At 46.7% G+C, this 16,473-nt stretch overlaps 1 protein-coding gene across 2 annotated transcripts in view; it reads right to left on the bottom strand.

Annotated features, from left to right (window-relative positions):
- PAX7 (paired box 7) overlaps positions 1 to 16,473 on the bottom strand; it is a 147,022-nt gene that overhangs the window by 44,398 nt on the left and 86,151 nt on the right. For both annotated transcript variants that reach the window (XM_032787558.1, XM_075060378.1), the window contains 2 exons: positions 15,917 to 16,082; positions 14,021 to 14,220 (listed from right to left, as the gene is read on the bottom strand). In XM_032787558.1, coding sequence (XP_032643449.1) covers positions 14,021 to 14,220; positions 15,917 to 16,082 — 366 coding nt within the window. The remainder of the gene's footprint in view (positions 1 to 14,020; positions 14,221 to 15,916; positions 16,083 to 16,473) is intronic.

Below are 16,473 nucleotides of genomic sequence, written 5' to 3' on the forward strand. Positions count from 1 at the left end.
ATGGTTTAAATAAGCTGGGCAATTCATAGCTCTGAGTGACTCAGACCTTTGGATATTAAGAAACGGGCTCGGGATTCCTAGAGGAATCTGATTCAAATGCTCTACAGGGTCATATGAGGATTGCATATGGGACCTTTTTCTCTTCTCCCCTTCATCCTTTCTGTCCTCTTTCATTCCCTTTCCCCTTCCTTTATTTCCTCTCCCTTTCTCTTTGCCTCTTTCCCCCTTTTCTTGTTACTCAAAGCTCCCATTGCATTCAATGGCTTGGGCTCAGGTCCTATTTTTTCAGTGTTCATAATGCTTGTATGTCTTAATATTCCTTCAAAACTCTCTCTCTCACTCTAAGGGCACACGAGGGTGTGTGTGTACACCTGCTGCTCATTTACACAAGGCACTAATGCATCTTTACTCTGCCAGTGTAACATAAATGAGCATCAGGACATATATATGTCTGTACCAATACAGGATAGATCTGTATAAGGCCTAGACTACAAGTCACACTATTCTGAATGTATTTAAAATAATATTTTAGGGTGAGATGCTCAAAGCTGCCTAGGGGATTTGGGCACTCCATTTCAAGGTGCTTCCTGTGAGAACTGGGCCTCTAAATCCTTTAGGCTGGTTTTGAAATCTTGGCTGTAGTTTCACATCTATTAATTCTTGGGTGTGATATGAGACGTGGGGCCAGACTCCGCAGATGCTTTTACTCACACAGTGTGACTTTACTCTTGTGTGGAAGCTTTTCCAGAATTGGGGCCGCTGTTTGTATGGGTTACCTGGGTAATATATAGTGAGGCAATAACACTGACTGGGCCTGTGGGAAATATTTATGGTTTGACCATATGGGAAACATTGAAAGGAAACATGGAAGGGCTGCAACAGTGCCTCGGACCCCCCACATCTGAATCCCCTCCAATCCTTTCACCCTTATAAACAAAGTAATTAGAAAGCAGTCAAATAAATACATGTCTATTTTCACATGAGAAAAATACTTTGTTCTCCCTTTTCCTCGCAGTCTGTAGGTGAGGCGTCTAATTGACAAGAGCAGATGGCTTTGTTTGGTAAAAGCTTTAGCGGAGGGGGTGGAAGGGAAAAGCTTTGCAGGACCACGTAGGTTAAAAGTTTACAGAGACAGAGCTGTATTTGATACTGAGCAATTGAGAACGCCAAAGGGAACAGTAAAGCCACCCTCTCCGAGGGGGAAAAAGAGGGTTTCAATTCCCCCCTCCCACTTTTCTAAAAGACATTGATTTGATCATATGCACCCACTCCACACAATGCAGCATCTCGATGGGTCTTGCATATGCTCTCGTCTCTGGGGAAAAAAGCAGCCCAACCTCCCAAATCAAAAAAACATAGGAGCGGTAGCAGCTTTCCAAGGGGTCTGGTGACTAGGGTCAGGCGTGTGATGGCCTGTGCATCAGAGAATCCTCAGTTAGTCCAGGAGACTAATGTTCCCCCAGAGACACAGGAGATAAATACCGGGTATAACAGCAGGGTAGGGGGGCTACAGAGTGAATTCAAAGGTGGATAATGGACAGGAGAGAGGGAAGGGAGGAGAGGTGGCTGTGTGTGCAGCACACATCCAAGGGGGAAGAGGAGAGAAAAGGAGAGAGGTAAATGGATAGACAGAATGGGAATGGGAGAGAGGAGAAAGCAGAGTGGAAGGGAAGAAGGGGAAACAGGGTTAAAAGAAAGGGAAAGGAAAAGGAAAGGCAGAAAAGGGACGGCGAGGAAACCAGGAGAAAAGTGGGAAATAAAAGCCCGTGTGGGATGGCACCGAAGAGCGTCAGAGTTAAAGACTATTAGAAGAACATGTTTCTACACTAAGATAAGCCGGAAAAATGAATCCTTATCCTTCCAAACCCAACCCTTTAACATTGGAGCGAGAGAAGGGTCTCCTTTCAGGGAATCCTTAATGCGTCCTCCCTCAGCAACCGTAATGCCAGGATGTTCCCAATCTGCTTTGAGGGATGGAAAGATTAAGAATAATAAAAAAATGGCAATAAAATATGTGTGAACGAGGGGGTAATTGTGGACAAATGCAGCATTCAAATTCATTTTTCAGCTCTTTTACGCACCATTTCAATCTTATTTTCTGCTTGTTAATGAGATCTTGTTGGTTGGGGTGGGCCAGGCTGCCCAGTAGCGCTTGGGTAATTGCACATAATTTTCTCTCTACTAGTGATTTGCATCAGATTTTTTTTTCTAATTCTTTGCTATTTAACCCCCCCTCCAAATCTTGCCCCCTCCCCTCATCCCCTCCCCCGACCCAGCAAGACTCATTTTAAATGCTTATTATAGGCGCAGTGTCTCCGACAAAAAAAAAAGAAAGAAAGAAAGAAAAGGAACCAGAAGGAAAGGTTTCGTGTCACTGAACGAGCGAGCACTGTCTCTCTGTGCACTAACCCCTCTCACCACCGGGCGCCATGTCCCTCCCAATTGCCAGGCTTCCCGAAAAGGACTTAGTCGGCTAAACCCGACCTTCCTCCAGCATCAGCATGGTTACAGCCAGGAAGTCTCCGGTCCATGACCGAGCGAGGTTCTGAACCCCTGCAATCAACAGAAGCTGTATGGTGGATTGCTGCGGGAGCAGGATTGGACCCTAGGTGAGAGAAGCTGAAGCGTAGACAAAGATCATGCTGCAAAACTGATGTCCAGACCTCAACGATGATGGCAGGTGGTCAGAGCTGGGTTAATCTCTAGGATGGAGGATCTCAGTCATCTGTCTACTGCCCCTCTCCCTCTCCACCCACTCACTCCTTGTGCTGGCTGGAGGGACTGCAGGAGATGGTTCCTCTTAGCAAACCAGGATCCTCTCTGAAAAACTCAGGGAATGGCAGAGAATGTCCTTCCTTTCCAGCTTCTGCTCCTCTTCTTGCTTCCAGGACAGAATGCTGACTCCATCCTTTACAGACAGTGCAAGGAAGCAGGCAGTGGAGTGGGGCTTGAGGATGTTTCTCTCCAGTCCTACCCATTGTTTTATTTCTTTAAAATGATGGTGCAATGGGTGGAGAGGAATGGTCAAAAAATGGAGGCAGCCTACAGTGGGAGGCGGCCACAGGCAGGGGGCAAAGCAGGCAATCAGTAGAGGGGAGGGTCAGGAGGACAGAAGCACTAGATTAGGGGTGGGCAAACTTTTTGGGTATGCAAATTGTATGGTGGGCCATGAATGCTCACAAAATTGGGGGTTAGGGTGTGAGGGGCAGGGTGAAGGTGCTAGCTGGGGGTACTGGCTCTAGGGTGGGGCTGGTGATGAGGGGTTGGGGGTTCAGGAAGATGCTCCAGGCTAAGAACGAGGGGTTCGGAGGGCAGGAGGAGGATCAGGGCTGGGGCAGGAGGTTGGGGCACAGGAGGGGTTCAAGGGTGCAGGCTCCAGGCAACGCTTACTTCAAGCAGCTCCCAGAAGCAGCGGCACATCCCCTCTCCAACTCCTACACAGAGGCTCAGCCAGACGGCTCTGCACTCTGCCTGAGCAGCCAATGGGAGCTGCAGGGGCAGCGCTTGGGGTGGGGGCACGGTGCAGAGCCCCCTGGCTGCCCCTATGCATAGAAGCCGGAGGGGGGACATACTGCTGCTTCTGGGAGCCGCGCGGAGTGTGGCAAGCCCCAGACCTCACTCCCTGGCAGGAGCTCGAGAACCAAATTAAAATGTCTGAGGAATGGGGGCCGCAATTTGCCCACCCCTGCACTAGATAATGATATGACACATTGCATCAGGAGACAGATTCAGGAAAGGACCAGGAGGGATGTGGGTTAGGAGATGAGGACAGCACCATGACCTCAACTCATTGTGCAGCTCCCCAGTCAGAATCCTGTGCTGCTAGGAAAGGACGCCCCCGGAAAGTTGGCAGCCTTGCTGAGGTTCCCTCACAGCTTGTGCTACGTAGCTTCCCCTGTAGCTCTGAGTTTGTGGGCTGTCATGAGAGAACCCTCACACAGCTTTACAAACAGGAACACAATGTGAAGGAAATACAAATGGCCAGGCTGAATTAGCCACATGGCCTGGCGTGATCAGCAAAGGTCACCTTGAGGCACCACCCAGGGCCATCCACTCAAACAGAGCCTGGAAAGCCAGACACTTGGGGGTAAAATAAGGAGCAGAAGCAGCCCATTCATGAGGGTGAGTCTGCCTGCAAGGCTCTGCCGCTCACCCCTCAGAAAAGTAAGGTGCATTAGCATCAAAATCACTGACAAACACCAACTTTCAGATCCGGCCCGCAAACCTCTCTTCGGAAACACCATTAAGGCAGCACTGCATTTCCACTACACTGGCCACACACAGATCGCAAAGCACATCAGAGATATTAAACACTCTCAAAAGTTGCTCAGTGGTGTTATCCTCATTTTACTAATGGGGAAACTGAGGCACAGAGCGGTGCTGTCACTTTCCCAAGAAATGGTGGCAAAGCCAGACATGGTGGAACCCAAGTCCCACAATATTCAGTTTCATGGCTTAGCCACATGATCACTCAGTGGTGGAGCTGCACTGGGGATGAATGTGACATGTGGAGTGAAAGCCACCCATAGCCCTGAGAAAACAAAAGCAACAAACACAGTGAGAGGGTGTCTGAGCTTCCTGTTAATGTTGATATTGTCGTGCTCTCTCAGCTTGACTTTGTGGGCCTGCAGAACATTTTAGAGGACTCAGAAAGAATCATTGAATATCAGGGTTGGAAGGGACCTCAGGAGGTATCTAGTCCAACTCCCTGCTCAAAACAAGACCAATCCCCAGACAGATTTTTGCCCCAGATCCCTAAATGGCTCCCTCAAGGATTGAGCTCACAACCCTGAGTTTAAGCAGGCCAATATTCAAACCACTGAGCTATCACTCACCCCACATCAGGGAAATGTGAGTCTGACCATCCAAAGGTTCAAAGGCAGTCAAGCTAAAGTACCGCCCAGCTTTGACACTACTGTGGTGAGACCCAGTACAAAGAGCTAGACACATCAAGTGCCTTGTAAAGGAAATGTAGAGGAGGGGGGTTTTGCAGGTGAAACAGTACAAACATTATGGTATTTTCATATTTCTGTTGATTCTGTGAAACAACTAAACATGTCAATTTAGCTGAATGTAAAATATGTCACACAGCCTTATTCCCTAGATAACCGAGAGATGTTGGCTAAGACAAACACCAAGCTATGCTGGTCATCTCCCGTTTCCCCAGCCTGGCCCCTTTATATAGACCAGGGGTAGGCAACCTATAGCACGCGTTCCGAAGGCACCACGTGAGCTGATTTTCAGTGGCACTCACAATACCCAGGTCCTGACCACCGGTCCGGGGGGCTCTGCATTTTAATTTAATTTTAAAAGAAACTTCTTAAACATTTTAAAAACCTTATTTACTTTACATACAACAATAGTTTAGTTATATATTATAGACTTATAGATAGAGACCTTCTACAAATGTCAAAATGTATCACTGGCACGCAAAACCTTAAATTAGAGTGAATAAATGAAGACTCGGCACACAACTTCTGGAAGATTGCCAACCCCTGATCAGGGCCGGTGCTACCATTTAGGAGAACTAGGCGGTTGCCTCGGGCGCCAAGATTTGGGGGCACCAAAAAGCGGCACTCCTCCAAATTTTTTTAAAGCTGTTTCAGCGGCCTCTGCGCTGGGAGGGAGAGGTTATCGAAGCCGCTTGCCAGCAGCCCAGAGGTTTCCCTGCGTCAGCGCGCCGCCGGCAGCCTGGGGTTCACCGCCCAGTTCTCTGCTTCAACTTCTCCCGCTCCCAGGCTTTGTGGCGCCAACAGTGTTTGGCGCCGCAAAGCCTTGGAAGAGAATTAAAAATCGGGGGAAAACAGCGTGGGGCGTAAGGATGCGGGAAGGGGCAAAAAGAAGTGGACTTGGTGGGACGTACCGCATGGCTCCCAGGCAGGGGTGGGGAGCTGCCACGGGGGGAGAGCACTTTATTGGCGGGGGCGGGGAGCGCTACAGGGAACTAGGGGGTGCAAGATGGAAGTTTTTGGCCTCAGTGCAAACTTTCCTTGCACCGCCCTGTTCCTGATATATCAGGCCATTATAATGACAAATCATTCTACCTAAACCATCTAAACCAGTTTGCATTGCATGTCATAACAGATGCGTTAAGGTTTAATGTTCTTTTACTCGTTAAAGGGTAGAAGGTCAGTAAACCTGGCTGACACTGACCGGAGGACCAATAGGGGGACAAGATACTTCAAATCTGGTGAGGAAGTCTTTGGTTTGTGCTTTTTGTGTTGCTGTTGTTCGTCTCGGACGGAAGGGACGGGACATCAATCTAGGTTCTCCAAATCTTTCTGATCAGTCTCTCATCAAATTGTAAGTAATTAGCCAGCCAAGGCGTGTTAGTCTTATGTATTGTTTTCTCAACTTGAACAGTTTCTTTTGCTGGAGGATTTTACCTCTGTGCTATATCTTTGAACCTAATGGCTAGGGGACGGGGCCCTCTGGTCTAGAGGAATCTGATACCATAAAGCATTTTCCATGCTGATTTTACAGAGATAAATTTTATTTTTTTTTTTTTATTAAAGCTTTTCTTTAAGAACCTGATTGATTTTTCCTTGTTTTAAGATCCAAGGGGATTGGATCTGGATTCACCAGGGATTGGTGGGGGAAAGGAGGGGGTATGGTTAAATTCTCCTTGTTTTAAGATCCAAGGGGATTGGATCTGGACTCACCAGGGATTGGTGGGGGGAAAGGAGAGGGATGGTAAATTTCTCCTTGTTTTGAGATCCAAGGGGTTTGGATCTGTGTTTACCAGGGAATTGGTAAAGTCCCTCAAGGCAACCCAGGTAGGGGCTGAAGTTTTGGGGGGACAAAGATCTCAACGTGCTACACAGGGATGTCTTCACCCATCACTGAATGGTACCTACATCTGGGGTGGAAGCCCAGCCATGACAGGGTAGCAGTGACACCCAGCCAGGAAGTGGAGAAAAACATCTCATTAAAACTAGTGGGGCATTTAAGCAGATAGAATGTAATTCCTCAATTCAGACAGCAAGCAACACAGCCAGAGCTGCTTACTCTCATGGAAGGCACCATGGACTCTTCCATGGTCATGAGTGGCTGGATACTCAGTTTTATGTCTTGTCAAGAAGACAGCAACACTGTGCTCCGTCCCTCTGTGCTCCCTATGCCAGTTCCTGCAGTGCCATGCACTTCTCTAGGAGCTCTGTCAACCAAGCTCTTCTCAGGCCCCAATTATAATAAACTAGCTAGTGCTTCTCCTTAATGGATAGACTCAGCGCTGTGTGTCATAGGCCCTGTACTGGTGACCACAAATGGAGATTCTCAAGTGGCAGGGGTCTGGGTTTCTGAGCAGAAGGATCTGAGTTCTATCCTTGCTGTCAGTGTGAAGCTTGACATAGTTGTGGTGTGATGCATGAGGAAGGTCAAGGTGTTTAGCTAGGTTATTATTGTAGATTATTGACATTTTTGGAATGAATTTTGATTTCATTGAAAAAATGACTTTTTTTCAAAATAATATTTTTTTCAAAAATCTTCCTTTTCGGATAAAATCAGAAAGCGAAAAAATGTTGCCTTATTTATGGTTTGGGTCTGGTTTTGTTTTGTTGTTTATTTTGGTTTATTGTTTTCGCTTTTCTTCCTTCTTTCTCTCACTTTTTCAGTGGGAAAAAGGAAAAGCGGAAAGGGGAGGGGGAGAAGAAAAAAGGGGGGAAAAGAAAGAAGGAAAAATTTCAAAAATGATCATTTTTAATATTAAAATTGCAGGAAATTTCAACCCAACACAAACTTGTTCCTTTTTGGAATCTGTGGAACAAAAATGATTTGGAATGTTTTGAAACTTATTAATGAAATTCCCACCCACCATTTTTCAACCTACTCTAGTTTCGAGGCTTCAAGGACTGGTGAGATCCCAGCTCCAGCTGCTGGGGGCTGCAGCCCATTTCTTTTAGAGCGTTAACTTGTCACTTGATCTTATTTTTTAATCTCTCTCTGAGTTTGTCTCTCTTCCTCTTCTCTGCCTTGCTGAGCTCTGCTCAAAATCTGCCTAGTGGAAGGATGTTGCGGAGTCACCAGTTCAGCCCAAGAGACTCTCTTAGTTCTGCGGTTAGAGGTGCAACCTTTAGAAACTGATGAGTACCTAGCCCTTGAAGATCCAAGTTCTGGGTCTGCTATGAGCTTCTCCTAAGTAGTGTTGTAACCACTAAATCCAGTCTGACAGATGCATGATGACTCATCTGGTTGCAGCTGGCTGGCCTATGATGTTAGGTTTGTTGAACAGGCAGCCTTCAGAGCATGATCATTAGTTGCCTCTCGCTTAGCAAGGCCGCCCCAGCATAAAACCATCACAGATGAGTTCTCAAGTTACCATAAGCTCTATCATTAAGGATGGGGATGGGGTATAAAATGGGGGCTGGGTTGAGTTATGTAGTGGCTTACTGATGTCGGACTATCCTTCATCTCATTGTGATTAGTTCTTTTATGTGGATTGTCATATGTAAAATGAGGGTTTGGGGGGGGGGGGTCTTAATCCAGCCTCTGTCTAGTGGTGGGAGGAGAAAAAGGGCTTCCCTACAGATTTGGTGTCTGCCCAGGAAAAGCTCAGGACAGAAACAGCAGAGGATGCTGCAGGTCAAGACAAAGGTGCTTTGATAAGGACCTTGCACCAGAACATGAAGGGTCAAGACTGAGATGCAACAGCAGAGCGATTGCCCTCTGGAGGTCCCAGGACTGGAACTCAGGGAAAGCTGCAGGACAAGACTGGGAAACTGTGTAGTGACCGAGGGCCAGAACTGGACTAGCACAGTGTGTTGCAGGCCAGGACTGCAGAGCCCCGGGCGGCGGGGAGCAGAATCAGACAAACAGGGGATGCGGTGACTGAGTATGGAGGTGCTTTGGCAGTGCCGCTTGGAGGCTGATTACACAGCCCATCACTGGTCAGCGCTATCGTTCCCTCCTTAGAACGGACATGCACTGGGTATAGAACAAACAAACACAAAGGACTGCCGTTTCCCACAGTCTCTAGGCAAAACTTTCAGCAGCTTCTGCTCCCTCTGTCGGGGGCATGGGGTGTATGTGTCAAGCCTGCAGAGGCCAAATCCAATCCCCCTTCTCTCTGGTGAGAATGGAAAAACCGTGCCCAGCCTATAGAATTTCAGTTACCAGCACCAACCCCGTCTGGTGGATTCTGGCTGGGATACCCAATCCAGGGGTAATTGGATAGCGATCCCTGTAGCTGCAAATGCAGAGGGCTGTGGCTGTAACTCAGGGTCCAGTCCCCACCCCCCGGCCATCGGTTTCTCCTTGTCTAAATTGCAAAAAAGCTCCCCCCCTGCTGCTGTTGAGGGATGAAACCAGAGAACTGTCTGTTTGCAGCTCATAGAAATCACCAAACATATCTTGAGTTTCTAACTTTTTTCAGTTGGATATTTACTCTTACCAACAGCGGCCAGATGCCACAATGAATAGATAGAGAGATAGAGAGATAGATAGAGATACAGAGAGATAGAGGGGTTGTATGGGGATAGATAGATAGATGAGGGTGTGTATGGGAATAGCTAGCTAGCTAGCTAGAGAGACAGAAGGGGTGTATGGGAATAGATAGAGGGGGGGGTATGGGAATAGATAGAGATATAGAACGGCATAAAAGGTTTATCTGTAGGGCTGTGGATGCTTGCATTACCCACAAGTGAGTTAGGCAGGTCACCCCTAGATGAGTACCCTACCCCACCCCATCATGTATTCTGCATGTGCCAAATATGTTAGGGGAAAGGCATTTGACGAATGCCTTGCAGACTTTTTATTCCCGTTACTGGGACTCTTTCTTGTATCCTTCCGCCTGTAACACCCGTGGCCTTGATTGCCACAAGTCCAACTGTACAGGGCTTAGAAGGGCAGAGAGGAAGTAAAACTAATGCATGTAAAACACCCAGAAAATAACCTAAAACAGGTTTTTTAGACACAAAACTCTGGATGTATTTATATGCAGATACCTTGGGCCTTTCTAGGGTTAGAAGTGAGTGCTTGGAATCTCCCCTTCTCAACAGCATAAAGTTCTTATTTCTTCAAAGCTGCAAGATCTTGGACTTTACATTTTTAAGTACTGAAAGGCTTTTATTGGCCCAGGACTCACCGCCAAGGCCCCAGGGGTAATTTGGAGTAGGGGTAAGCATAGAAAGAACCATTTCTCGGGTAGGGTTGAATGAACGTTTGAACCTATTCAATCAGTTGGAATATCCCAGGGAGATGGACCAGCAAGCAGATGATGCAGTCACAGGGATGGGATAAATTGCACAAAAATTGCACAACAGTTGCATTTACCACACGCTTGTGCAATTTATCACCTGGATATTGCCCCTGTATATGTCCATGTCATAAATTAGAAAAACACTTGATAAACTTGTGCCTGGGATCATTCTACCTGTGCTCTGCCCATTAATCCCAGAATATATACTCGCATCTCCAGCTTTACTCAGCTGATGTTTTAAAAAAATTCCAACTGCCAGAGAAATGTCTCCTTATTTCCCTCACAAAAACCACACCAGAGGTAATATTCAGCCCTGCCCCAGCGGAAGGCTTAACCTAACATAACTTATCATTTTGACAGCCTACGCATACCAGTATTGACTGGAACAGGACCCATGACCTTCTATGCCACACACTAGCACCCATTGTGCTGTACCACCATGAGAGTTATAGCCACCTAGAAACGGGAGTTTTATGCCATTTGGAAGGACTGCATTGGTGCAAACTGGGTACCTTATAATTTGCACCTGCAGGGCCTCCATAGGAAAGTTCCAGTGCAGAATGCTAGCGCATACAGGGGAACTGGAACAATTTGCACAGTGTGAGGGGGCTGAGAGCCATTGAACCAAACTGTAAACTCTGCCCATAACGGAAACTACTTCAAGCCAGGGGGTCCAGCAGTACCCCTACTTCCAGCAACTACACGTGCAAGCTGCAGTTTACACGCCCATAATTCAAATTCTGTATGACCCTTTTCAGTGGCAAAATGGAAAACGGAAAACAAGGGCAGCAAAAGGTGGCGGGGGCGGGGGGATGGGGAGAAGAGAAGAGGAGGAAGAGACAACTTTCTAAATCAAAAATATTCATGCCAAATCCTTGCAAAAAAAAGTTCAAATCAATGAAAAAGCATTCCTTTTTGAAACCTGTGCAATGAAAATCACTTTGAAATGTTTGAAGTTTTCCATGCTATCCCCTCCCTTCCCCCACATTTTTGGACCCACTCTAATTTTTAGAGGATTCTAAAATATAGCAGTTATACCTTTTTCACTCTGTCAGCTCTGTACAGCACAACTTAGAGGCAGGAAGCTATGAAGAATGACAGGGAGACAATGGGCTAAGCACCATACAGAAACTCAGGAGAGCTGGGTTCTGCTCCTGGCTCTACGACTAGCCTGCTGGTTGACCTTGGTCAAGTCATGTCCCTGCTCTGTGCCTCAGTTTCCCCATATATAAAAAGGTGACAATAATACTGACCTCCTTTGTATGGTGCTCTGAGATCTATGCATGAAAAGTGCTGCATAAAAGCCAAGTACTATTAACACCAGTGACCCTTTAAAAAGCATTTCTAAAAGAAGTTTTTCCATAACAAATGGGGGAAAAAGAAAATATACTGTGGTGCAGTGTAAATGTTGTATTGGAATGCATTTGAGATGACCTGGGCAGCTCACATACGAAGCTTCTTCACTTGCCAGTAATGTGGTTATTCCCAAATCAGGCAAATCTATTTAGATACGTTAGATTACATCATACCATCATCTGTTCTCTAATGCAAAGTCTCCTCTTTTTTGTTAGTGCATCTCTTGAGCAGTCCAGACTCTGGGACAGCTTTTGTAAGTTGTCACATCTCCAAGGAGATCAATGATCTCTTGTTGCAAGGAGTTCCACAGGCTAACTATTGGAGATGGGTGGAGAGCAGAAATTTCATTTCCTGAAGAATCTTGAAATTTCAAAATGTGGCTTTGTTTTGAATCAAAATCAAACCCAAACATTTCAAAATTCTCCAAGCAGGAAAATTCAGAAAAAAATATTGGTTTGGATCAATTGTAATATTTCGTTTAGATTTTGACTTCTTAAAAATATATTACAATATATAATATAATACAAAACAATTGAAAGGAAAGATTATTTCAAAACAAAATATCAAAACATTCAAAACAAAAAAATTCTAAACATTTAGTTCCAAAGGTCTTGAAAGAGGAATTGTTTTGACCAGTAACTGTTTTATATACTGCTATTCTACCTTCTTATTTGCCTCCTCTCTAAACTAAACAGTTCCAACCTTTTCATTTCAAACACCGACTGAAAAATCTCCCTGTAGTTTCAGTTAAATAAATGATCCTGCACTTCCCATCTTAAACAGTGCTGCTGAGCACTCTTTTACTGTGTGATACGGTACTATGTTAAAGCACACTAACAAGCTTTCCGAGCACACCAGCAGGGTCCACATGGACCAGTTAATGTGCAACACCTTAGTGCACTTTAGAAATTACACCCCTGTAATGCACCTTACTCCATTGTGTGACAAGTCCTTAAATAACAGCCTTATATCACCTCCCAGATAGCTGTATTTCAGTGATAGGAAAATGCAAGAATGCAACACACTTTGGTATTCTTCAGGATAATGGAAACTATGTGAGTACAAGTTATTATTGTCACCCATTAACATATAAGTGTCTTATTACCGCTAAAAGTAAACATGCATATGGGAGCCAAAGTATGACATGTCAGAGAAGAGAATTGGAACACATGACGTATGAGGAGAGGCTGAGGGAACTGGGATTGTTTAGTCTGCAAAAGAGAAGAATGAGGTGGGATTTGATAGCTGCTTTCAACTACCTGAAAGGGGGTTCTAAAGAGGATGGCTCTAGACTGTTCTCAGTGGTAGCAGATGACAGAACAAGGAGTAATGGTCTCAAGTTGCAGTGGGGGAGGCTTAGGTTGGATATTAGGAAAAACTTTTTCACTAGGAGGGTGGTGAAGCACTGGAATGGGTTCCCTAGGGAGGAATCTCCTTCCTTAGAGGTTTTTAAGGTCAGGCTTGACAAAGCCCTGGCTGGGATGATTTAGCAGGGGATTGGTCCTGCTTTGAGCAGGGCGTTGGAAGAGATGACCTCCTGAGGTCCCTTCCAACCCTGATATTCTATGATTCTATGATTCTAAGAGAATTAAATGCTCTGTCTGACAAGGCTGAGGGTACGCTGGATTGATAGAAAATTAGCATTAATATTCCAGGTGAGCCAGTGTAAGAGACCATTGGGCCAAATTCTCAGCATGTGTAAATCCTTATAACTCCATTGACTTCAATGGTGCTTACCAACTGTGGATCTAGCCCTTTGAATTTTTGAGCCCCCAGAACTTAGTCTAGTGGCAGGTTAGTCTAGTAGTTGGAGCAGGGGACTGGTTGTCAGGAGTCCCACATTCTATATGGAGCTCAGGGAGGGAGTTTGAGATCAGTGGTGTTGCACCAGGTATGAGTTTACCCCGGTAAGTTTAATACAGATGTGCTCTCTTCTTATTTGAACAAATATATGGGGAATATGTGTTTTCTCTCTCACACTTCATGTGGCTCTTCTTATGTACGATGGAGTCGTAAAGAAAATCGAGTACATCACAAATAGTTCCTGATAGAAACTGGAATCAAAATCCCAGGCCCAGATATCACTGAACTTTGAGGAAGTTCAGACCCTGGTGGGCATGGGAATGTCAGAGCCGGGCCCACCTCTGTAATGGGCTGGAACAACCCCCCTAACGCTGTTCCAGCCAACCCTCAACTTGATGACTCAAGCGAGTCTCTAGATACTTGGGAGCAGAGTGTGACATCTCAAACACAGGATCTGAGCTTTGTTACAGATGCTGTGGCAATAAGCTCAGGATGGATGGAGGGACAGACAGACAGACAGATAGATCAGGGCTCCCTGAGAGCATGCAACACCTTGTTCAGTAACAGTGTTGGACAGCAATTGCATAGAGCCTGCCCTCTCCCATGGGATCTGGGCTCACCGAACGCTGCTGGCTTGGAGAAGAAGAATGGAAGAGCACTGTGTACCTGTGGAGAGAGGCCGTTGCTGACAGGGTTCATGTGATTGGCAGGAGCTGCAGGGTTCATGAAACTGTCTGAGTAGCTGGAGAAGCTGTGTCGGGCCCCGTAGGCAGAACTGGTATCAGCGGCGGCAGCAGCTGCCAGCCCTCCCTGATGCATGGTGGATGGTGGCAGGGGCTGGGGTCTGTGCACGGTGCTGCTCCCATCTGTGAAGAAATCATTCATAGGGAAACATTCATGAGACATGACCAGAGGCCACACCTGCATCATCAGGCAGTGGGGAAGAGCCCAAGGGCTGCTGGGGATAAGAGCAGGGAGAGGAGGGAGCTGGCACAGACCAGAGAGGCATTTCCGTATAGTTCCCTCTGTTCTTTATTTTTCCCAAAATTGTGATTGAACGTAATGTTCTCCAAACAATGAGGAACTGACCCTGGCCAGCACCCAACATTCCCTCATCAGCTCTGCCAATGCACCTCAGTCCTGACCGGCACCCCTGCTAATCCAGTCCTTGGCTTCCCATCCAGGTATGCTAGTGCAGCTGAGTCCTGACCTGCAGCCAACCTGGCTATCCCGGATTTGGGTCTCATGTGAGCACAAACAAAGAAATTGTGTGGCAGTTTTCTGACCTCCTTGGAATATTTTGTGGGAGTCTGAGATGCACCCAGCAAACACACTCCCTGCAGTTGTGCAGAGCAGGAACTGAGCTCTGTTCTCCCCAAGGCCCCCCTTGCTACTGATCTCAAAACCTCTCTTTTTTTTACAATACTAGCCTCCCTGTTGCAGGTAGATCTAGCCCAGAGGGTTACAGATTTTCTCCATTCAGGGTTCTCTATTCCCCTAGGGCTGGAGATTGAGTTGCCTGAAAAAGCTCCAGTAGTGTTTCCCCAAATTTCCCCCAATATTTCTAAATCTTCCTTCTCCAGTGACACCCTGCTCCCCACAGTTTGCTGGGGAGGAGCAGGTGAGGGAGAAAGGGACGTTATGGACAGTTCAGTCTATAAAGAAATATGCAGGAAACACAAGGCAGGAAGAGATGTTGGTTTGAAGTCCCTAAGATTGTGAGATCCTTTGTAAGGACCCAATCCAAAGCCCATCGGAGTCAAAAGGGGACTTTCCATTGCCTTGAACGGCCTCTGAATAAAACTCCAAAATCCCCCCCTGCCAGATAACCAGCTCCGGAGCCAAATCCAAGAGCTGGTGAAAGGGGCTTGAATCCAGACTTCGGTGTTGGCGCTTACCTGCCGCTGCCCAGTGCCTAAAGCCTTGTGTGTGTGGTTGCTGGTGTCCAACTCACCACAGTGCAAAACACTTTGGTTGCTCTGTTAAACAAGCTCTAATACTATTCTTGTGTGACCTCCCGTGGCTGCTGCTGCAGAACTGGACAGAGCTGGGCCCAGCTTTTCAAATTTAGATGGTAGTTTGGAGATTTTTTTAAAAAAGGGGAAATTACAGAGGAAATGTGGCACATTCTCCCACCTGCCCGGTTTCACGGTCAAAGCAGCTGCACATGTCAGTTTGCACTTGGCTGGGAGGCCAGCGTTTCACTCAGCTGAGCCATAGTCATCAGTCCCACATAGAATTCACTTTGGATTCATTAGTCTCCACTCTCAGTGACGTGGTAAGTGGAGCAGCCATCGTCATGGGAGACCTTGATACAGAAATAGGGACCAATGGACATTAAGCAGACCGGCTGTGCTTAGTATCAAGAATGGAAACTATTGAGCGTCCATCAGCCTGAATCAAACGTTGGCCTCCCTCCCAGTCGATGCCAACCTGAACAGAGCAGCTGCTTCAAAGGAAGGTAGTGATGGAATCCAGAATGGTGGGATGGTCTGGCTGGAGGAGTGGCATAATAGATGAGAACAGACCCAGAAATAACCAACTCTGGTAGTTGGTGCTCACCTTGGGAAATAGTGGTGGTGGGGTAGGTGGAATCTGGCAGCTGGTAGGGTGGTAGAGTTGGCATTCCAGTTGGCGGAAAGCCCCCTGGCAACAGGTGATTAAAAGCTGCCAGCTGATTGGCTCCTGCTTGCTTGCGCCACCTGGCTCTTCGGTTACTGAACCACACCTATGATGGAGGACAGGAAAGAGAGGGTGAATCGCACGGAGTTCCATCCTTTGCAGAGACTGTCCTGTTTCACCGTGATCTCTGACGCATTTAGGGTGACCAGATAGCAAATGTGAAAAATCAAGACGGGAGTGGGGGGGTAATAGGAGCCCATATATAAAAAATCCCCAAATATCAGGACCGTCCCTATAAAATCAGGACATCAGATCATCCTTGATGCATTTCCTGGTCAATAGCGACCATGGCACCAGAGGAATCATAGTGAGAAAGAGAAAGGTGAGTGAGAGAGAGGGAGAATGGTTCGGCGGTTAATGCGCTAGCCTGGAACTGGGCTGACCTAAGTTCAAGGTTCCTGCTTTGCCACAAGCTTCCTGTGTGACCCTGTACCTCA

The sequence above is a fragment of the Chelonoidis abingdonii genome, chromosome 23 (genome assembly GCF_003597395.2).
Source record: "Chelonoidis abingdonii isolate Lonesome George chromosome 23, CheloAbing_2.0, whole genome shotgun sequence".
In the NCBI taxonomy this organism is placed as follows: Eukaryota; Metazoa; Chordata; order Testudines; family Testudinidae; genus Chelonoidis; species Chelonoidis abingdonii.